General features: G+C 32.7%; 1 protein-coding gene across 2 annotated transcripts in view; it reads right to left on the reverse strand.

Moving 5' to 3' along the window:
- Scn7a (sodium voltage-gated channel alpha subunit 7) overlaps positions 1 to 17,245 on the reverse strand; it is an 85,085-nt gene that overhangs the window by 11,250 nt on the left and 56,590 nt on the right. For both annotated transcript variants that reach the window (XM_040294413.2, XM_013366488.4), the window contains 6 exons: positions 15,651 to 16,007; positions 11,285 to 11,722; positions 8,270 to 8,375; positions 6,218 to 6,372; positions 2,645 to 2,818; positions 1,194 to 1,301 (listed from right to left, as the gene is read on the reverse strand). In XM_040294413.2, coding sequence (XP_040150347.1) covers positions 1,194 to 1,301; positions 2,645 to 2,818; positions 6,218 to 6,372; positions 8,270 to 8,375; positions 11,285 to 11,722; positions 15,651 to 16,007 — 1,338 coding nt within the window. The remainder of the gene's footprint in view (positions 1 to 1,193; positions 1,302 to 2,644; positions 2,819 to 6,217; positions 6,373 to 8,269; positions 8,376 to 11,284; positions 11,723 to 15,650; positions 16,008 to 17,245) is intronic.

Genomic DNA, 17,245 nt, shown 5'->3' on the forward strand with positions numbered 1-17,245 from the left:
TCATTTCTGCCCACAACTGACCACTGTTTATCTGCATTCATATGATTACTGTTCATGGTGACCATAGACTCCATTGTTTCTTTTAGTTTTAATCATATGGGAATTCTATTACAGGTGCAAAAGATGAAACCTTGGACATTTTATATGAATGAATCTATCTGTTCTTTCCATATGGGTTAGAAAAGTCTTTAACATGGTAGTAGGGGAGGATGTAAGCAAAAATTAATAATTTGTGATGTCTGATTTTTAAAAAGTTAATTACTTTAGAATTCAAACTTTCCTCTCATTTAGTAAATAACAACTTTGTGTGTAAAATGTTTTCACAATTAAAAATTTAGCTATCAAAATTTCATTTTCTGACAGTTACGTCTTTAAAAATTGAGACAACTTCACTAACATGTATTTATTTGAGTTAGAAAGGTATTGTTTTTGAAACTATATTTTCTCTTTAAAAAACAAATACCAAATGACCCCTTTGATATAAGGGGAGTAAACAAGGACAGGGTAGGGACAAAGAGCTTGAGAAGAAGATTTACATTAAACAGGGATGAGAGGTGGGAGGGAAAGGGAGTGAGAAGGGAAATCGCAAGGAAATGGAAGGCGATCCTCAGGGTTATACAAAATGATATATAAGAGGAAAGGAGGGGTAAGACAAGATAATATATATGGAAGAAATGATTTACAGTAGAAGGGGTAGAGAGAGAAAAGGGGAGGAGAGGGGAGGGGAGGGGGGATAGTAGAGAATAGGACAGACAGCAGAATACATCAGACACTAGAAAGGCAATATGTCAATCAATGGAAGGGTAACTGATGTGATATAGCAATCTGTATACGGGGTAAAGTTGGGAGTTCATAACCCGCTTGAACCAAACTGTGAAATATGATGTATTAAGAACTGTGTAATGTTTTGAATTACCAACAATAAAAAAAAAGAAAAAAAGAAACTATATTTTCCCTGTCGATTATTATGGTCTTTTTGCTCAGCTTTATTAGTTTTCATATCTTATGAGCAATAAGGACCTAAAATCTCAATAAACATAACCAATATATACATTCCCCTCTATTTTCATGCTATAGGCTATAAGTTTTTGTTATATTGAAATTGATGAAAAGACAACAAATCTTGTTTATTCACAGAAATTTAGTAATCTCAAATAAAAACCCATATATCAGTCTAGAAACTTTATATTTACCTTCATTCTTTCAAATTGAGATAGAACTCTGAGTGCCCGAAGGAACTTAATGGAAGTAAGTGGTTTTAAATCTTCCCGAGTTTTGCCTAATAAGCTAAGACAAAACACCTGTAATATGTTTTAAAAAGAGTTAATATGACTGTCTTAATTGAAATAACATAGAAAATAAACTTCATATTTATTATAAAATGATAGTCAAAGCTGTCAATAAAACTTTGAAATATTTTCAGATGTTTCAAAATGTTATTATTTATTGACTTAGAACAAGTTATAAGACCATAATTGTTAAAATCACTTAAAAATATAAATTTTTTTTCTGTAATAAAGAGTATAACAACACTAATATAATATGTACTTATATTCTTTATGATGAAGAATTATATTTATAAAGACATTTTAAAATTTAAATTAAAGAATCAATTTTATAATTATTTGCAACACAGTATTTATATATGATATATGCATTAAAACAAGATTTGGAATATATTCATATATTCACCCATGTGAAATTATGATTAATAAAATATGCCCAATAAGATTTCAGAAACCAGGCCTCAAGAAAGGTATGAATATTATTGTCAAAAGTACAAATTACAAAAAGTATAACTATGTACTGAAGTGATTTTAAAAATAAATATGTGTAGATAAAAATGATTAATGTTTGAGAAATATTAATCAAAATTGAGCAAGGTGATAGAGCTATGATTACAATTTATTATATCTTCATGTTTTCTAAATTTTCAAGTCAATGAACAACATTTTTTTCCTTATACTAAAGGGAAGATGATCTTGAGTTAGACTTTGAAGCATGGGAGTCATTTATATAAGCAAAGAGTGGTGTGGACATGTAAGAACAATGACTAGAAAGTGGGAAGGTGATTTTGTTAAAGTGCAGTTTGACCAGAGTAGAAGATAAATTTGTAAAAATTAATTTAAAAGGCAGAGGTCAGTTATTGCAAGCCATTAATTGTAGGTTGAGGAGTTCCCTATTGAGGAGATCTCTCTCTATTGCTACAGAATGTGGAGTCATTTGTTCATTAAACACAAGTTTCGAATTTATTTAGTGGTCCTAATGAGAAATTCTTGTTGCTTGCTATAATACTTACTCAATTGTGGACATTATTTATTTATTTAAAAGTCAAGTCAGTAGAATTTAAAGACCTTAGGAAGCTGGTATTTTCAAGATATTGTGCAACAAACCTATTCTGTTAGCAGTGGGTTCACAGGTATTTCAATAGTCCAGGAGCCTAGTCCTGAACTTTTAAAATTTTAGAATGACAAGATGAGGATAGATGTTAAACACTGCAGATAAATAAAGATGACATGTGAGCCACTAAAAATGTACAGAGAAGGGAAACAGGAGCTATAATGAAGCAAAAGAATGAGATATGAAAGAGAAAAATAGGAGAAAATCAAACAGCCTTTAAATATTTTTTTTGTAAAATACATACAATGACAACCATGAAGTCCAGCTTGTACCAGCCATTGGAAAAATAGGCTTTGAAACCATACGCCATCCACTTTAGAAGCATTTCAAGAATGAAGATGTAAGTGAAGATCATGTCAGCATACTCCAATAAGATTTTAATAGTCTTTCGTTGATCTATATATATATCTTCAAAAGCCTGTGGGTAAAAAAATTAAGGATTTGCCTAATATAATTTCAACAAACTCTTTCACATGTAAAGGAATGAAATTCTATCTCAAATACAATAAAATGCATAACTAAAGAAGAAGGGCACTTCATAATGATCAAGGGAGCGGTCTCATAAGAATAAATTTGTGTGCACAAAATAATAGTTAAGAAAATATACTTAAAATTGAAACCAAAAGATCTAGAAAAAGATGAGTCATAGTGGGAAAAATTACATTCTTTTTATAGTTAAAAGTACAACAGAAACAAAGTATTAACTACATTAGTTAGAATACAGCAGATGGAAAGTCAATAAAAATTACAAATGACATAATTGTATCCAATACATCCTATCACATAACATATTCTTCAAAAGTACATACTGTATTGATTCTGATGTTGCTCACCAAGGGCCCCTTTATTGGGAAAATCTACTCATTCCATAGTGACTCTGAGTATTGCTTGATAACACACAACTGAAACTCTCTGGAGAATTGCATCTACCATACAAGAAGGAGGCAGATTTCTCACCCAGGAGCAGATTTCCACTCCCAAACGGGATACACCTCAGACAATGGCTGATTGACACAGAGATGCTAAAGTCAGCAATCTTTTCAATGAAGGTGGAGTACTATTGTGCCCTCCAACTGCAGAGCTTCCCTGTAAAATCAAACTGAATCTAATATTGTTTGAGGAGCATGAAGAAACCTTAATGACAGAAATGCCTTTAAAAACCACTTTTTTTTTTTTTTAAAGATCTACCTTCTCTTCCCGTTCAGGCCACCAGCAGAATAAAAAAAAGTCAAATCTCTTCAGAAAGTAGCTAGAGAAGCACTAATATTGCTAAGGAAGGACAGGGATTGTATTCTAGAGGACTTGGTACATAGGTAGGATACAGTAATATATGCTGAAAGGAAGTGAGAGAGTCTGCCTGGGATCCTGAGGAGCTGGGTATTACATTCCAATGCTGCACAAGAGAGTGGCACAAAATGAGGGTCTGAGTACAATATAAATCTGTGTTATTACAATGACTGAAGTCGGATCTGTGTCATTGGGCTAAAATCAAAGTGTTAGGGAGGATGATTTCTTTTTTAATGTATATTTTTAGTTGCAGATGGAAACAATACATTTATTGATTGATTGATTGATTGATTGATTGGTGCTGTAGATCAAACCCATGTCTCACAGTTACTAGGCAAGTTGCTCTACCATTGAGCTACACCCTCGGCCCTAGGGCTGATTTCTTTATGAGGCTCTGAAGAGATAATCTATCTCCATTCTTTTTCAGCTTCTGAGGACTGCCTACCTTACCTGGCTTGCATCGACTCCCTTCCTCTTCAGAGCATCTGACGCCAGGGTAGACACTTTCATCCTCATATCATCTTTTCTTCTGACTCTAACTCCTCTTGTATTTTTTTTGTAAGGACCTCTGTGATTAAATCAGGTCCATATGGATAATCCAGGGTGATATCCCCAGTCCAAGATTCTAAATTAATTATATCTGAGAAGACCCTTTTGCCATATATTAATATTCACAAGTTCTGAGGATTATGACATGAGCCTATTTAGAAACCATTCTTTAGTCTACTACAAGCTTGATCAGAGAGGATAGAATATAAAGCTAGATAAAAAGGCAAATATGTTGCTTATGCAGTCACTCTCCAGTGACAGTAATTAACATCATATTCTTCATTGTATGATGACATCATATGAATTTCATCTTAGGAACAAGATAGTAAATTCTCTAGATCTTTTGGAGAGACATACATCTTCTACCACTAAGAAAGACTGACAATACAGTGGGTCTTTTCAGGTTTGAAATCAAAAGTTCACATGAAAACTGTTACTTTTCAGTAGGACCTAGTGCAAGAAAGTGTTCTAAAATAGATTTGTTACATTCTAAGTAACTGTTCCACTTGAGCCATGTAAAGATACCATGATGCTTGAAAAAATCTGTGATGGAAAAATATGTAGGGAAGAGTATCTAGCAAGTCAGCTTGGGGTATTTGTGCTTTCCCATTACCTTAACACTAGGAAAAGTGGCATCAGAGGTTTTTGATCCTACAATAGGGGATTAGATGACAGTCTGTCTTCACTAAAACTCGAACTAAGATGTCATATGGTAAATTTTGTAGTAAGATGAAAAGAAAGAAGTTACCAGACTAAAGGAATAATTGACTCCAATGATCACAAGAAAGTGGGATGCTCCAAGATGCAAAGATAAAGAAATAAACAAGCACAGAACTGTTTGCACCTATTATTATAAAGTTCAAACATGGATAAAAGTAATCTATGGCATTTGACATCCACAAAATGACTACCACTTGGAGAGGGGAAGTAACTGCAAGGGGTGAGAGTACAGTTCTAGAGTTTCAGTGATGTTCTGTTTATCAATCCAAGTGACAATTACACAGGTGCATTCCCTCTATGTAGATCATTGATGCTGGACACCTAATATGTGAAGTACAGTCTTCAGAATGTGTGTTAAATGTCAATATAAAGCTTACTTTGAAAAGACATTCATTGCAAAGTCTGGTTCCCAACCATGACTTCAATGTCTTTGCCCTGTATCACACAACTAACTAGTTCTTGTATATTCAGTTTGGCCTATTTTAACCAAATGCAACCAAATTCACTACACATTCTAGTCTTCTTCTTTTCCTACATAAAATGCAGCATGACTACATATTATACTAGACCTTTCTTATTTTGCTTTACCATACCAAAGAGTATTGCAGTATCAGTATGCATTTGGCATCATTTTATAAAAATAATTGCACAGTAATCCATGAGGTCATTGTAAAATACTAGAAATTCTCACCTCTTATAAACTTTTTCCCCACCCAAACTTTACTATTATTAAAAAAGTCTTTCTGTGAATAACCTCTTTTATGCAATTAGTACATATTCAGATATTTGTAGGATAAAACTCCAGAATTACGATCTTTGGGTCAAAGGGTAAATATATTCACAGTTCAAAGACCCTTAAAAATCATATAATACTTCCTTTCTGGTGTGGAATAGGAACCATAGTACTACAACAACATAACAGTTTTGAGTACCTAAATTATTAATTAAAACTTTATTAAAATCAGGAGAATCAGGTATTTTTTTATTTACTTTCCTGCTATAACTCATATATTTTGAAATGACATTATTGATTAAATCTTTACACTTAAATTTAATATTCATATTAAATAATACATTGATGAACTTTCCAAGAAAGTGTAACATAGAGTTTCTAAAATTAAAATCACAGAATATGAAAGTTGGTGCTGTACTAAGTAATAAGTATTCTGGGAAAATAAATCTGGCAAGGTGACTTTCTTAAAGCAAGAATTATGAAACATTTGTCCCCATTAAACATCACTCAAACTGTGGGCTCACTTACCAGGGCACCTGTGCTGAGCAGAGTCACGAGGCCAATGAAACACCTAAACCAACTGTTTTCTACTATCTTGCAGCAGGTTTTCCTTATGTTCTGCCAAATTTTTGCTTTCTTGGATACTCTACTGATTTGACCAGGTGAAGATCTTTGTTCAAAACCTGTCAAGAATGAAACCATTCAGAACAAGCATGTAGCAAATGCATGGAAAGAAACATCTCAAACTTTCTGCTCTATGCCTTCATAATTATTTATTTATAGATTCTAATACAGCTGGTTTCATATTTGTGAACATTTGATTGTTACCTTTACTATAGTGTGCATAATCACTAAGGAGAAAAAGAAAAGCTTAACTTGTTGGCTCATTAGTAGTAGGAGAAAAGGAGTTGGAAAAGGCAGGGTGACTTAGAACATCCCCTCACTATGGGGGACAATCTGAGAATAGAACTAATTCCTTGCTTTTACAATTATCTTCTGAACATTGCATTTTGATTATCATGTGACATTCCTGTTTAGAAACACAAATTCTTTTAAGACGTTAAAAAGATATAATAAAGTGTATTGTTTCAATTTTAGTTCTTGGTTGGCATGGGCATGGGAAATTGGATTGTGACTGTTTAAGGAGGTAACAAGGGTTATGGAGTACTTTGTGGGATGTGTGTATGCGTTTAAATCTGAACTTTGCCTTCCAGTCAAGAGAGTTGTAGAAAGAAAATGTGAGGCTTAAAAGGGGAGTGATTAATAGGTGAGAAAATGAAGAAATGGATGTAGTTGGAATTTAAAATTAAATTTAAATTTAATTTTACAATTTTCCTCAGAGTCAAATTATACATCTCTAGTCAAAAAATATAGGACATGTTTCTTCCTTTGTCTTAGATAATAAGCATCCTAGAATTTAAGCTGCTGAGAACAGATTATTATTTTGAAGATAGAAATTTGAGTACTTAGTAGTTCCATTTCGATGACTTTTCAGTGATGTCAAATGTTCAAATTTGTAATCATTCATTAATATTGTTAAGAAACCAATTTGAATTATAAGTAATTGAAAGGTGTGTCCTATATACCTAGGGGGTCAGATTACTGACTGGAACCATATAGTATACACTTCTTAATATTCATATGAAGCATAGAAGTATGTCATCATCATGATTTGTTTTTCTATGAAATCTATGGGATGTTTCCATGAATATTTTAAATATTGACCCCAATCCATGAGGTATAAAAATACTTCAAAATGTAAATATGTCCACTTCTATACAAACATTCATACACAGACACCCAGACACACACACACACACACACACACACACACACACACACACACACACACACATTCACTTCAGTGAATACACATACACACATGTATTTTTCCAGTGCTAATTTAACTATGCTTATTTTTTGTTTTAGTCCTAAATCATGCTCTATTTTAATATATGTAGGTACACAATTAATAGTGTAAAATTAAATATGGACATGATGAGTTTTACCTAATATGATTTAAAGCATAATCAATGAAATCAACATCATAAACAATATTTCACTGCCATACCACTACTCATGGTTCTTTTCTACATTAACTATAAGACAATTCAGTGAATGCTGCTGCTGCTGCTGATGGTGTTATTTTACTGAATGCTACTTCTTCCTTGGGTCAGGTTCTCTTTCTCTTCTGAGATTATATGTACATACACATGCACACATGCACACTTAATTAATATTTTTAATAATCCTAGGGGGCTTATCATTTTGAAGATTAGGAAACAGAGAGAAGATAAGTAAATAGTACACATTTGTCTGATTCCAGAGTCAACCTTTGCAACCATTACATTAGGCTCTCTGGGAAATAGGCTCTATCCCCCTTTCTCCAATGTTGACTTTTTTCTTGAAATTTTATAAGTATCTACCAGGATTTGGGACAGTGTTCATGCATGTTAATATTTGTATCCCTTTGCAAAATTAATAAACTCTTTACATTAAAAGTCAATTCAATGGTATTATTTAGATTAAGGGACATTTAGTCTAATTTCCATAACATTACCAAAGAAACATCTGTCTTACCATTTTTAAGATACTTTGCCTTTTCACATTCATATACCATTTCTTCTTCTTCAGAGATAGCAATATCAACGGTACTGCATTCAGATGAGCTAGATTGCTTTATTTTCTAAAATAAACAAAGACCCACCAAAAGAGTTGTGAGTTTAATTTGAGGTTCATTTCATTCATTCATTTTCAAAAGTGAGAAAAAATATGTACAGAAAGAACATTTTTAGGTTTAAAAGACTTTAGGCCAATTTCATGATACTGAAATGTGCATTTATTGGTGTGAGTTGATGTTTTTAAACAAATAATGTGTGCTACAATAACTTTAGATTAAAATGAACATTTAGGTAATAACATTTTGTTCAAAAATGCATAAACTATCACCCAATTCATGAAAGAATTTGGGATCCAAAGTTTTATTAAGGCTATTAACAAGGGTGGCTTATATGCTCTTTCATGTAGATGAGTAGCATCAAAGTAAATCATTCCTTGATGCTATGTACATAGATAACCATGCATATAGCTTTTATTGTAAAATTAAGTCCAGACAGTCTTGTGTTTCTCATCAGTGGATGGGACTGATATGAGGCTACTGTTGAAATAAAATGAGGGAAAGACACAAGGAGTAGCACCTAGGATAGACATAGGAGAGTCCTATGGAAAGAGCCTTGTTGCAGAGATGAACCTTATTTCCCTCTCTACTCTTGACTAAAGTTCAAGTCTGGCTAAACCCAGGTGATCACTGCTTTGTACATATGATAATAATGCAAATGACATGCTTTATCTTTAATTAAGATTATTTTCACATAGTCTTTCATTTTTCCTTATTTAAGAATAAATATACAACATATCATCCGACAAACCACCATGATCCTAAAGTTAATGGCATATAAATTCTCTAACATTTCCAAGAAAGCCAGTGTGATGTGGATAGAACTCAAACAAAAGAAGAAATTACAAATATTATAAATATTTTATCATGCCTTTTGGTTTCCAATAAGCATGAATAACAGAAAGTTTTGCTTTAATCCTTACAATGCTAGTTGTCAGCAAATGATTATGGTGCTCAACTAAACAAAATTAAGCATCTAGAGAAATGTTACCCAACAAAACTGAGTTTTAAAAAGTTATTTCAAGTCTCAATTCGCTTTATGTATTCTTTGTTGATTTCTAATGGGAAAAACTGTAGAAATGTATTTATCTAAGAATAGGAAATTAGTAAAGAACTATAATATTTTGGCATTCAATTGTTATAGTTGTACACCTTATAATTATATTTTTGAGTTTTTAAAACCCTTGTTCACATACTTCTTGAAGTAAATTTTTCATAAAACCCTGTTTTCTAAGTTTTAAAAATAAATCGAGATAAAAATAACAAATAATTTATTTTGGTAGATTATTTAATGGCATAAAAGTGACCATGATATACTGCTAGGTTATAGAAAAAGTTACAAAATCAGATGTAAAGTGTATTATTTTTACAATAAATACATATTTTAATTAAAACTTAATTAAAATACTTTAAGCAAAAATATAAAAATAATACTGTATGAATTATCAGATCACATGTGGTTTTTATGTTTTATTCTCTGATTTTCTTAGATCAACATATTAAATATTTACTGGATGCAGAATCTGAAATCTGATTAATAAAATTATATGCATAACTAAACATATAAGTAAATGAATACATCTCCTGTGAGTATTTAACCAAGAAATAGGACTAAATAATCATGTAGCATACATGACAACATCTGAAATTTGAACACTTACATTTATTTTTACATTAAGTCTTTCTTATGTATTTTCATACTCCAGACTTTCTAAAGATGCTGCAAGAAGTTTCCAGAAATCTGCCCATATGAATTTATCTAGAGATGAATGGTAGTCAAAGTCTTCAGAGATGCTAGAGTAGGGTTTTTGGCAGCAATTTCTCCTGTCTTCTTTTAATGGTATTAATTAAATGTAAATATACCTGAGAATATTGAGTAGGTTAAGGGGAGAAAATGTTTCTCTAACTAAAACAAAGTTGTCTTTAATAGGTGCTAGAAAGATCCTTTTTAAGTGAAATTCAATTTTTCTAAAATACCAATTTGAGAAGTAATTATGGAGAGGATCTGTCAAGCCAGGAGAGTTCTGGGGGAGAAAATGGTGTAGAGATGTTGGACCCCTGCAAAAGGCATTCTCTGTTCCCTCTTGAGGATTTTGAGCAAACTGAAATGTTCCTCACATAGGTCCAAAGCAAAAAGCCCATAGTACATTATGTGATCCTGTAGGTTTTGCTTTCTATTAGATCATACTCTAGTTAAGTCATTATGCCACTTGCAAATGGAGATTTATAAGACTCTTCCAGTAAGGGAGCAAACACTAAGCCAACAAAACCTGCTCTTTTTACAAAATGTAACCCTTTTCTTTTTTGAAGCCAGTGGTTTACAAAGCTACCACCTATTCATAATTCAAACTCTTTGTTTTTCTTCTTATTCTTTTAGTCTAATTTAATTACTTATTTTATATGTTGCAGAAATAAAATGAGTAGTATCTTAGAATTTGAGCAAGCAAGAAAGAATATTTGCTCTCTTCTAATCCATTCTCATATCTTGAAGATGATAAAGCCCAGGGAAGTTGAATGACTTCTCCAATCATACCCATTGATTTTTACAAATTTCGTTTTTTAGTATGCTTTTCATCACTGTCTGCTTATTAATTTATAGAATTTCACAATTACGTTAATGTTTTGTAAGTGATTATGATATATAAGGTATATTTGGTTGTGCTATTAGGCTATTTTTCTTAGTTCTATCTTGAGTCTTGTACTTCCTTAAGAAGTACAACTTTATCCTCATCTATAGATGAAAAAATTAAAGTTTAGAAGTGTGATTTAAGTAATATGATCAAGAGCATAATAACAGGAGCTAAGTGTGGGGGAGATAGGGTTGAAAGGGTAATCTAACTCTGGAAGTTCAGCATAAACTTATCAACACCATATCAACACCATACATAATCAGCAATCAGGAAAATAAAACATCTTACATCTCTGCTGTCTCCATTGCCTGACTTGCTCTGAATCTCCTTGTTATCCAGATTTTCCACGTCAGATTCTCCGGAAGCAATTGGTACAGTTTCTGAGACACTGGGGCTGGGGATAAGTGACTGGCTTTCATTGTCAGTCATTGTGTTTTTCTCTGTGCCACTGCTCTTTTCTTTATCTTTGAGGAAAACTTGAGTGTTGCTGAATTCAGAAAGAGTATGGTCAGAAATGTTCTCTTTAACATATGTATCATTTACATGGTCCGTTGTTTCCTGTGGAACATTCTGCTTTTTGCACAATATTTTATGAAGCACATAGTTTACTCCTTTCTTAATCCTTGCCATTGCAAGCTGTATATTTTTTACTTCATTGTTCTCTTCACTTGTTGAGTCTTTGTAAGAACTAAATGAACTCACCAGTGCCAGAAAGAGGTAAAGTACCTAAATGGAAAAGTAAAGGACAGTGGAATGAATCAGACATTATTACCCTATGTGCATTTATGACTACCTGATCAATGTGATTCTACATTATGTACAACCAGAAAAAATGAGAAGTTATACTCCATTTATGTATGATGTGACAAAGTGCATTCTACTGTCATGTATAACCAATTAGAATAAATAAAAGAAAAAACAGTAAAGGAGCATAAGTGTAACTCATGTTGTGTTTCTTTTAAAACAATAATAAGCAATCCTCTAAAAAGGCTGACTTAAGACTTGAGGACCGAGCATATGGTCTACAGGCTGTTTGGTTCTTATTCACTGTGGCAGATGTTGTGCTGAGTCTGTGTAACCAGGACTCTAGTTGTAAACTCACAACATTCTGGGCAACATGATTTGTTTCTCCTTTAGAGATGAAAAAGACAATGCTTACAGATATCATCAAAGGTCACATGGATTAGCCTCAAGACTGTCTTATTCCAAAGCTTATTTTATCAGTCAGATTGTCTTTCTCAAGACAAAAAAAAATGAGTTGCTGTTCTAGGTGGCTGTCTTCACTTTGAGATAGCCACACATTGAGTGAGAATTAAGTGCCCATATCAAAATCAAATAATATGAAAAATAAATAGAATTAAAAATTTGGTGAACTAATTATCTGTATGATTAAGAATCTAGAAATAAACATGCATCAAGGCTTCTAACATATATTGAAGATGTTTTATTTTAATATTCTACTAATAGTTTAACAAAACATTTAATTTGGGAATATACACATATATATGGAATAGTGCATGATTAGAATTACATTGCAACTCTATTTTGTATTGTTTTTAATTTATTTACATATTTCTATTATTTACAGTTTGGTTTATGCAACCACAATCTGTATATTTCACCTGGTGGCAACTATCTAAATCACAGGTAAAACACCTAGAAAGAAAAATGGTCTATTAGGAATTTAAACTTCTAAATAATGTTAAATGATTAACAAAATCTATAGATCTGAAGTTGATATTTTATAGAGAAATAAAACAAATATTCATAAACTGTTTATAGGATGCTAAATGATTTTATTTGTTTTATTTATGTTATGATAACATCATAATCATTCATTATTTTTGTGTTCATTTTCCCATTAAATATAGTCAGGTTTAAAAAGGCTTTATAATATGCATAATAAGCACTAGTTAGTAAGTGACAGAACTAGAATTTAAACCTATGTTTGTTTGGGTTTGCATTCTACTTTTCTACAATTTAACATTTTTTGAAAACCACATTGAACTCTTGCCTTTGCATATGATGTTTAAAAGGTTTCTATGTAGCTCTGAATCAATGTTGGAATTTTATTAGGAGAAAAAGACAAAACTAAATTGAAAACTGCAGGATAGTTTCAGTTTACACCATCTACATTGTAAGTGTGGAGGGTAAAAAATCAACTAATTCTCCCCTTTCATTTGTTTTTCCTCTTGTATTTGCTCTAGTGCTGTTATCATGGTGTCCCAGAGATGGATGACTGCTGAAAGAAATAAAGCTTAAAGGACTTATAGAAAGAAGAAATATGATGGTCAACAATTGGAAATGGAAGTTCATGACTTGAAGTTTCTGGTCAGTAGAAACAAGAAAAGAACAGAGTGGAGTTCATATATTTGCTTCAGCATTTCTGCTTCTTTGAGTTTGGACTACATGTTCGTGCGTGCGTGTGCATGTGTGTGTGTGTGTGTGTGTGTGTGTGTGTGTGTGTGTGTGTGTGTGTGTTATTGTTGTTGTGGTTGTGGTTACTTTTCTCAACAGTCATGGCCCTTCCTTTCAGAGACAGAAATCTGCATTTCACTTGGGATATTGCCCTTTTCTAATTAGTCCTTGGTTCGGACTGATGCTATCTCTACCTCCAAGGAAGGGAGGGCTCTGAGTAGTTTACTGTAATAAATGTATTCTACACCCTGGGTTATAGAGATTAGTTCAGAAAAGAGCATGTAACTCAGAGTTAGTAAAATAATAAAAGTTTACTATGGCTTTTAATAAAGGAATTCTCTTCTCTATTGACTAGATATGTATCATGGTTTGGATGTAAGGTGTCCCCCAAAAGCTCACGTGTGAGACAATGCAAGAAGGTTCAGAGGAGAAATGATCAAGTTGTAAGAGTCTTAACTCAATCAGTGACTTAATCGCCTGATAGGAGTTAACTGAGTGGTAAGTGAAGTGGTAGAGTATGGTTGGAGGAGATGGGAATTAGTATGTGGCTTTGGTGTGTATATTTGTATCTGGAAAGTGGAGTCTCTGTTTCCAGATCACCATGATGGGAGCTGTTCACTGTCCCATGATGTTCAGCCTCACCTACAACTTCAAAGAATGGAGCCGGCCTTCTATGGATGAAGACCTCCATGAGCCCTCAAATAAACTTTTCCTCCTCTACAGTTGTTCTGTTCAGATCCTTTAGACTCAACAGCAAAAAACGGTCTAAAACAATATGATATGAATATGTGAAGCTTTAGATTGCAGCAGCTGTCTTGGTAAGACACAGAACACCAAGGTTCAAGGAGGACAGGAATGGCAGAACACAGAGGTGCAGAGCATGCCTATAATGTCTCCATCTGAACCTCTGCATCATACTACCATGGAAACAAGATCTAGCAATGGTATTTTGAATTATGTGTACTGATCTATCAATTTGGTTTTGTTTCATCCATTTAGAATAGTGTTCTATGACCCTGGGTGTTGGAAGTGTATTCATAGCAACAGAGGACAGAGGACAGAGAAAATTATTTTTTATGTTGGGCACTGTTTCAGGTTTTGTGACATAGAGATGTGCCATGGCCCCCTTCTTTCATGGAGTTAACAGTTCAATAAGGAAACAGACAATCACATCAAGAAATACAATGCCAATGTGATAAATAAATAACAATGAGATAAACAAGATGAAGCTGAAACAATGAGGGAGGGCACAGATAAAATTCAATCTAACCTGTGATTTATTTTATTTTTCCTAGTCTTTTGGAAAATGTATTTGATCTTTATGACATATGCATAAAAAGCAATTATTGAGTCTTTTTTTCCTGTAAGAATCATTTTTATAAGATACACCTTTCTCTTAGAAGCAGAGAAAGCCACTTATTCAATTCACCCATTAAATTACTAGAATATTTTAAAGTGAAACCTTCTTCTTTTAGTTAATGCATAACGTTTTTATAGATTACTGGTTTACAGTCTTTGCTGCACTATTTAGTCAAGTGAGATTTTTTAGAAAATTTTGATGACCAAGCCACATTCACATATGAATAGCATCAGAATCTCTGGGAGTGGATCCAAGGCATCAGCCTATTATCATTAATACCCCAGGTAACTCTAATGTGCAGACGAGTTTGAAAGACATTGTTATATTTATGTGCTTCTTACAATTTAATGTGCACACAAATCACCTGGGGTTAGTATCATAATATAGATTATCATTCCAGAGGTCTAGGATGGGGTTTGAGTTTTGCATTTCTAAGCATCTCCCACATGATACTGATGATCCTTTTAGTAGCAAGGTTATAAAATATTTCTATCCAAAAGAAATATGATGCAAGTCCCATATGTAATTTTGAACAAAAAATATATAAGTGCAAAGAGAAACAGGTGAAATTAATTTTACTAATGTATCTTATTTAATTAAAAGTGTTTAAATAGAATCATCATTTTAAAATCCATTCAATAAAAATTATTGCTAACATAATTTATATTATTTTGGGGGAAAACTTCAAATCCAGTGTGTCTTTTAAATTTCTTGCACATCTCAAATGAAACTAGTCATATTTCAACTCTTAATAGCCACATGTGGCTAGTGGTCTCTATTTTGAACAATGCAGTTATGGACCACTGGGTCATTGAAAACACCAGGCTATGTTACACCAATTTCTACAAGGAAAATGTAAAAGCATGGAATCCTTACCAGTAAGTTTCCAATTAAAATGACCATCATGTAAAAAGAGATGCACCAGGGTTGTCCTGCTACCTCCATGCAGTCCCACAAGGTTTCTATCCACTCTCCACAGAGAATTCGGAACACATTAAGGCAGGAATGAAAGAAGTCATGCATATGCCAGCGTGGGAGTTGACAGTTTTCATCTATGCGGCAGACACATGCTTTGTAACTCCAACCAAACAACTTCATGCCAAACACAGCAGAAAAGAATATGAACGTGAACAACAGCAGAATCAAGTCTTTCAGGGCCGACAGTGAGTTTCCAAGAGTCAGCATCAATATTTCAAATGTTGGCCAATATTTCCCCAACTTGAAAACACGCAACTAATAGAGCAACGTAAACAACAACAATAAGAAGAAACAAACAAGAAAATCTGGTTGTTATTCATTGTGATGTACATTTAAAATTTTTATATGCATATACACATACACATTTATCACCTTTAAAGTAATATTTAGTATTAACTAGTATTAACATACATCATCAATATTCTGAATATTTTACATACAGTTCTTAATGCATCTTAACATATTCTGTAATTTTGTACACTATTTATATCTTTTTCTATTGATCTATTTGTCAACTCCAATTTTGTATTGTGCTCTTATAATCACTATAGATTTATGTTTTAAAATCTGGTAGGACAAGTATCCATTCTCTTTTTTTTTTTTTTTTTTTTTGCTTTTCAAAGGCATTGGAAAATTTTCCACATTATACATACAGGTGACACTGGAAAGTTTCATCAGTATCCACTCAATTTTGACATTGAAGATCTTATTGTATATTTTTTATTTTAAAAATCACATATCCAAGATCAAATGCAGCACTCCAGGTTTAGTCTAAATATCCTTCTATTTTATTAGATTTTTAAATTTGTATTTATACAGTATAAAATTAGCTTTACATTTTTGGGTACTATAACTAGAGTTAGCATACTGTACTTAGAGTCATCTAAAACCTACACATAACATGAACTATATCTTCCGATCTTTTCTAGTATATGGTTAGCTTTCTGGACTCAAGAGTAAGGCTTTATATTAACCAATATAAAATTTAACCATGTTAGATTCAGTTCATTAGTAACTCTTAAAATATTTTGATACTACCTTTTATAACATGTTCTGCATTTGCCAGTCTTGTTTCACCCATAAATTTGATGACTACATCTTGTATATATTTTTATTATTACGCTGACATTGATGGTTGAGGATTTAAGGCAGGATTCTGAGAAAGCTACCCTCTAGGAAGTAATGATCTGGAGAAGCTCAACCTGCTTCATTGTTCCGATACCTCCTATATGTTTTAACCTCTCTCCAGAGTAGGACAAAACTATTTATTGGGGGATTAACATTTCCATAAATGCTATTCTAATACAATTTATTTCTTTGAAAAATTTTCTGATGCTCACCATCTCCCTACTTGTAGACGTAATAATCTCCATACTAACAATCTACCATTTTAAAACAAGTTTAAGATAAATTCTGCTATCCTACATTTAGAAACATTTGTCTGATTCTAGCTTCTTAGTCCCATGTAGAAATTTCACTTCCAGGACTTGTCA

Source organism: Ictidomys tridecemlineatus, chromosome 7 (genome assembly GCF_052094955.1).
Source record: "Ictidomys tridecemlineatus isolate mIctTri1 chromosome 7, mIctTri1.hap1, whole genome shotgun sequence".
NCBI lineage: Eukaryota > Metazoa > Chordata > Mammalia > Rodentia > Sciuridae > Ictidomys > Ictidomys tridecemlineatus.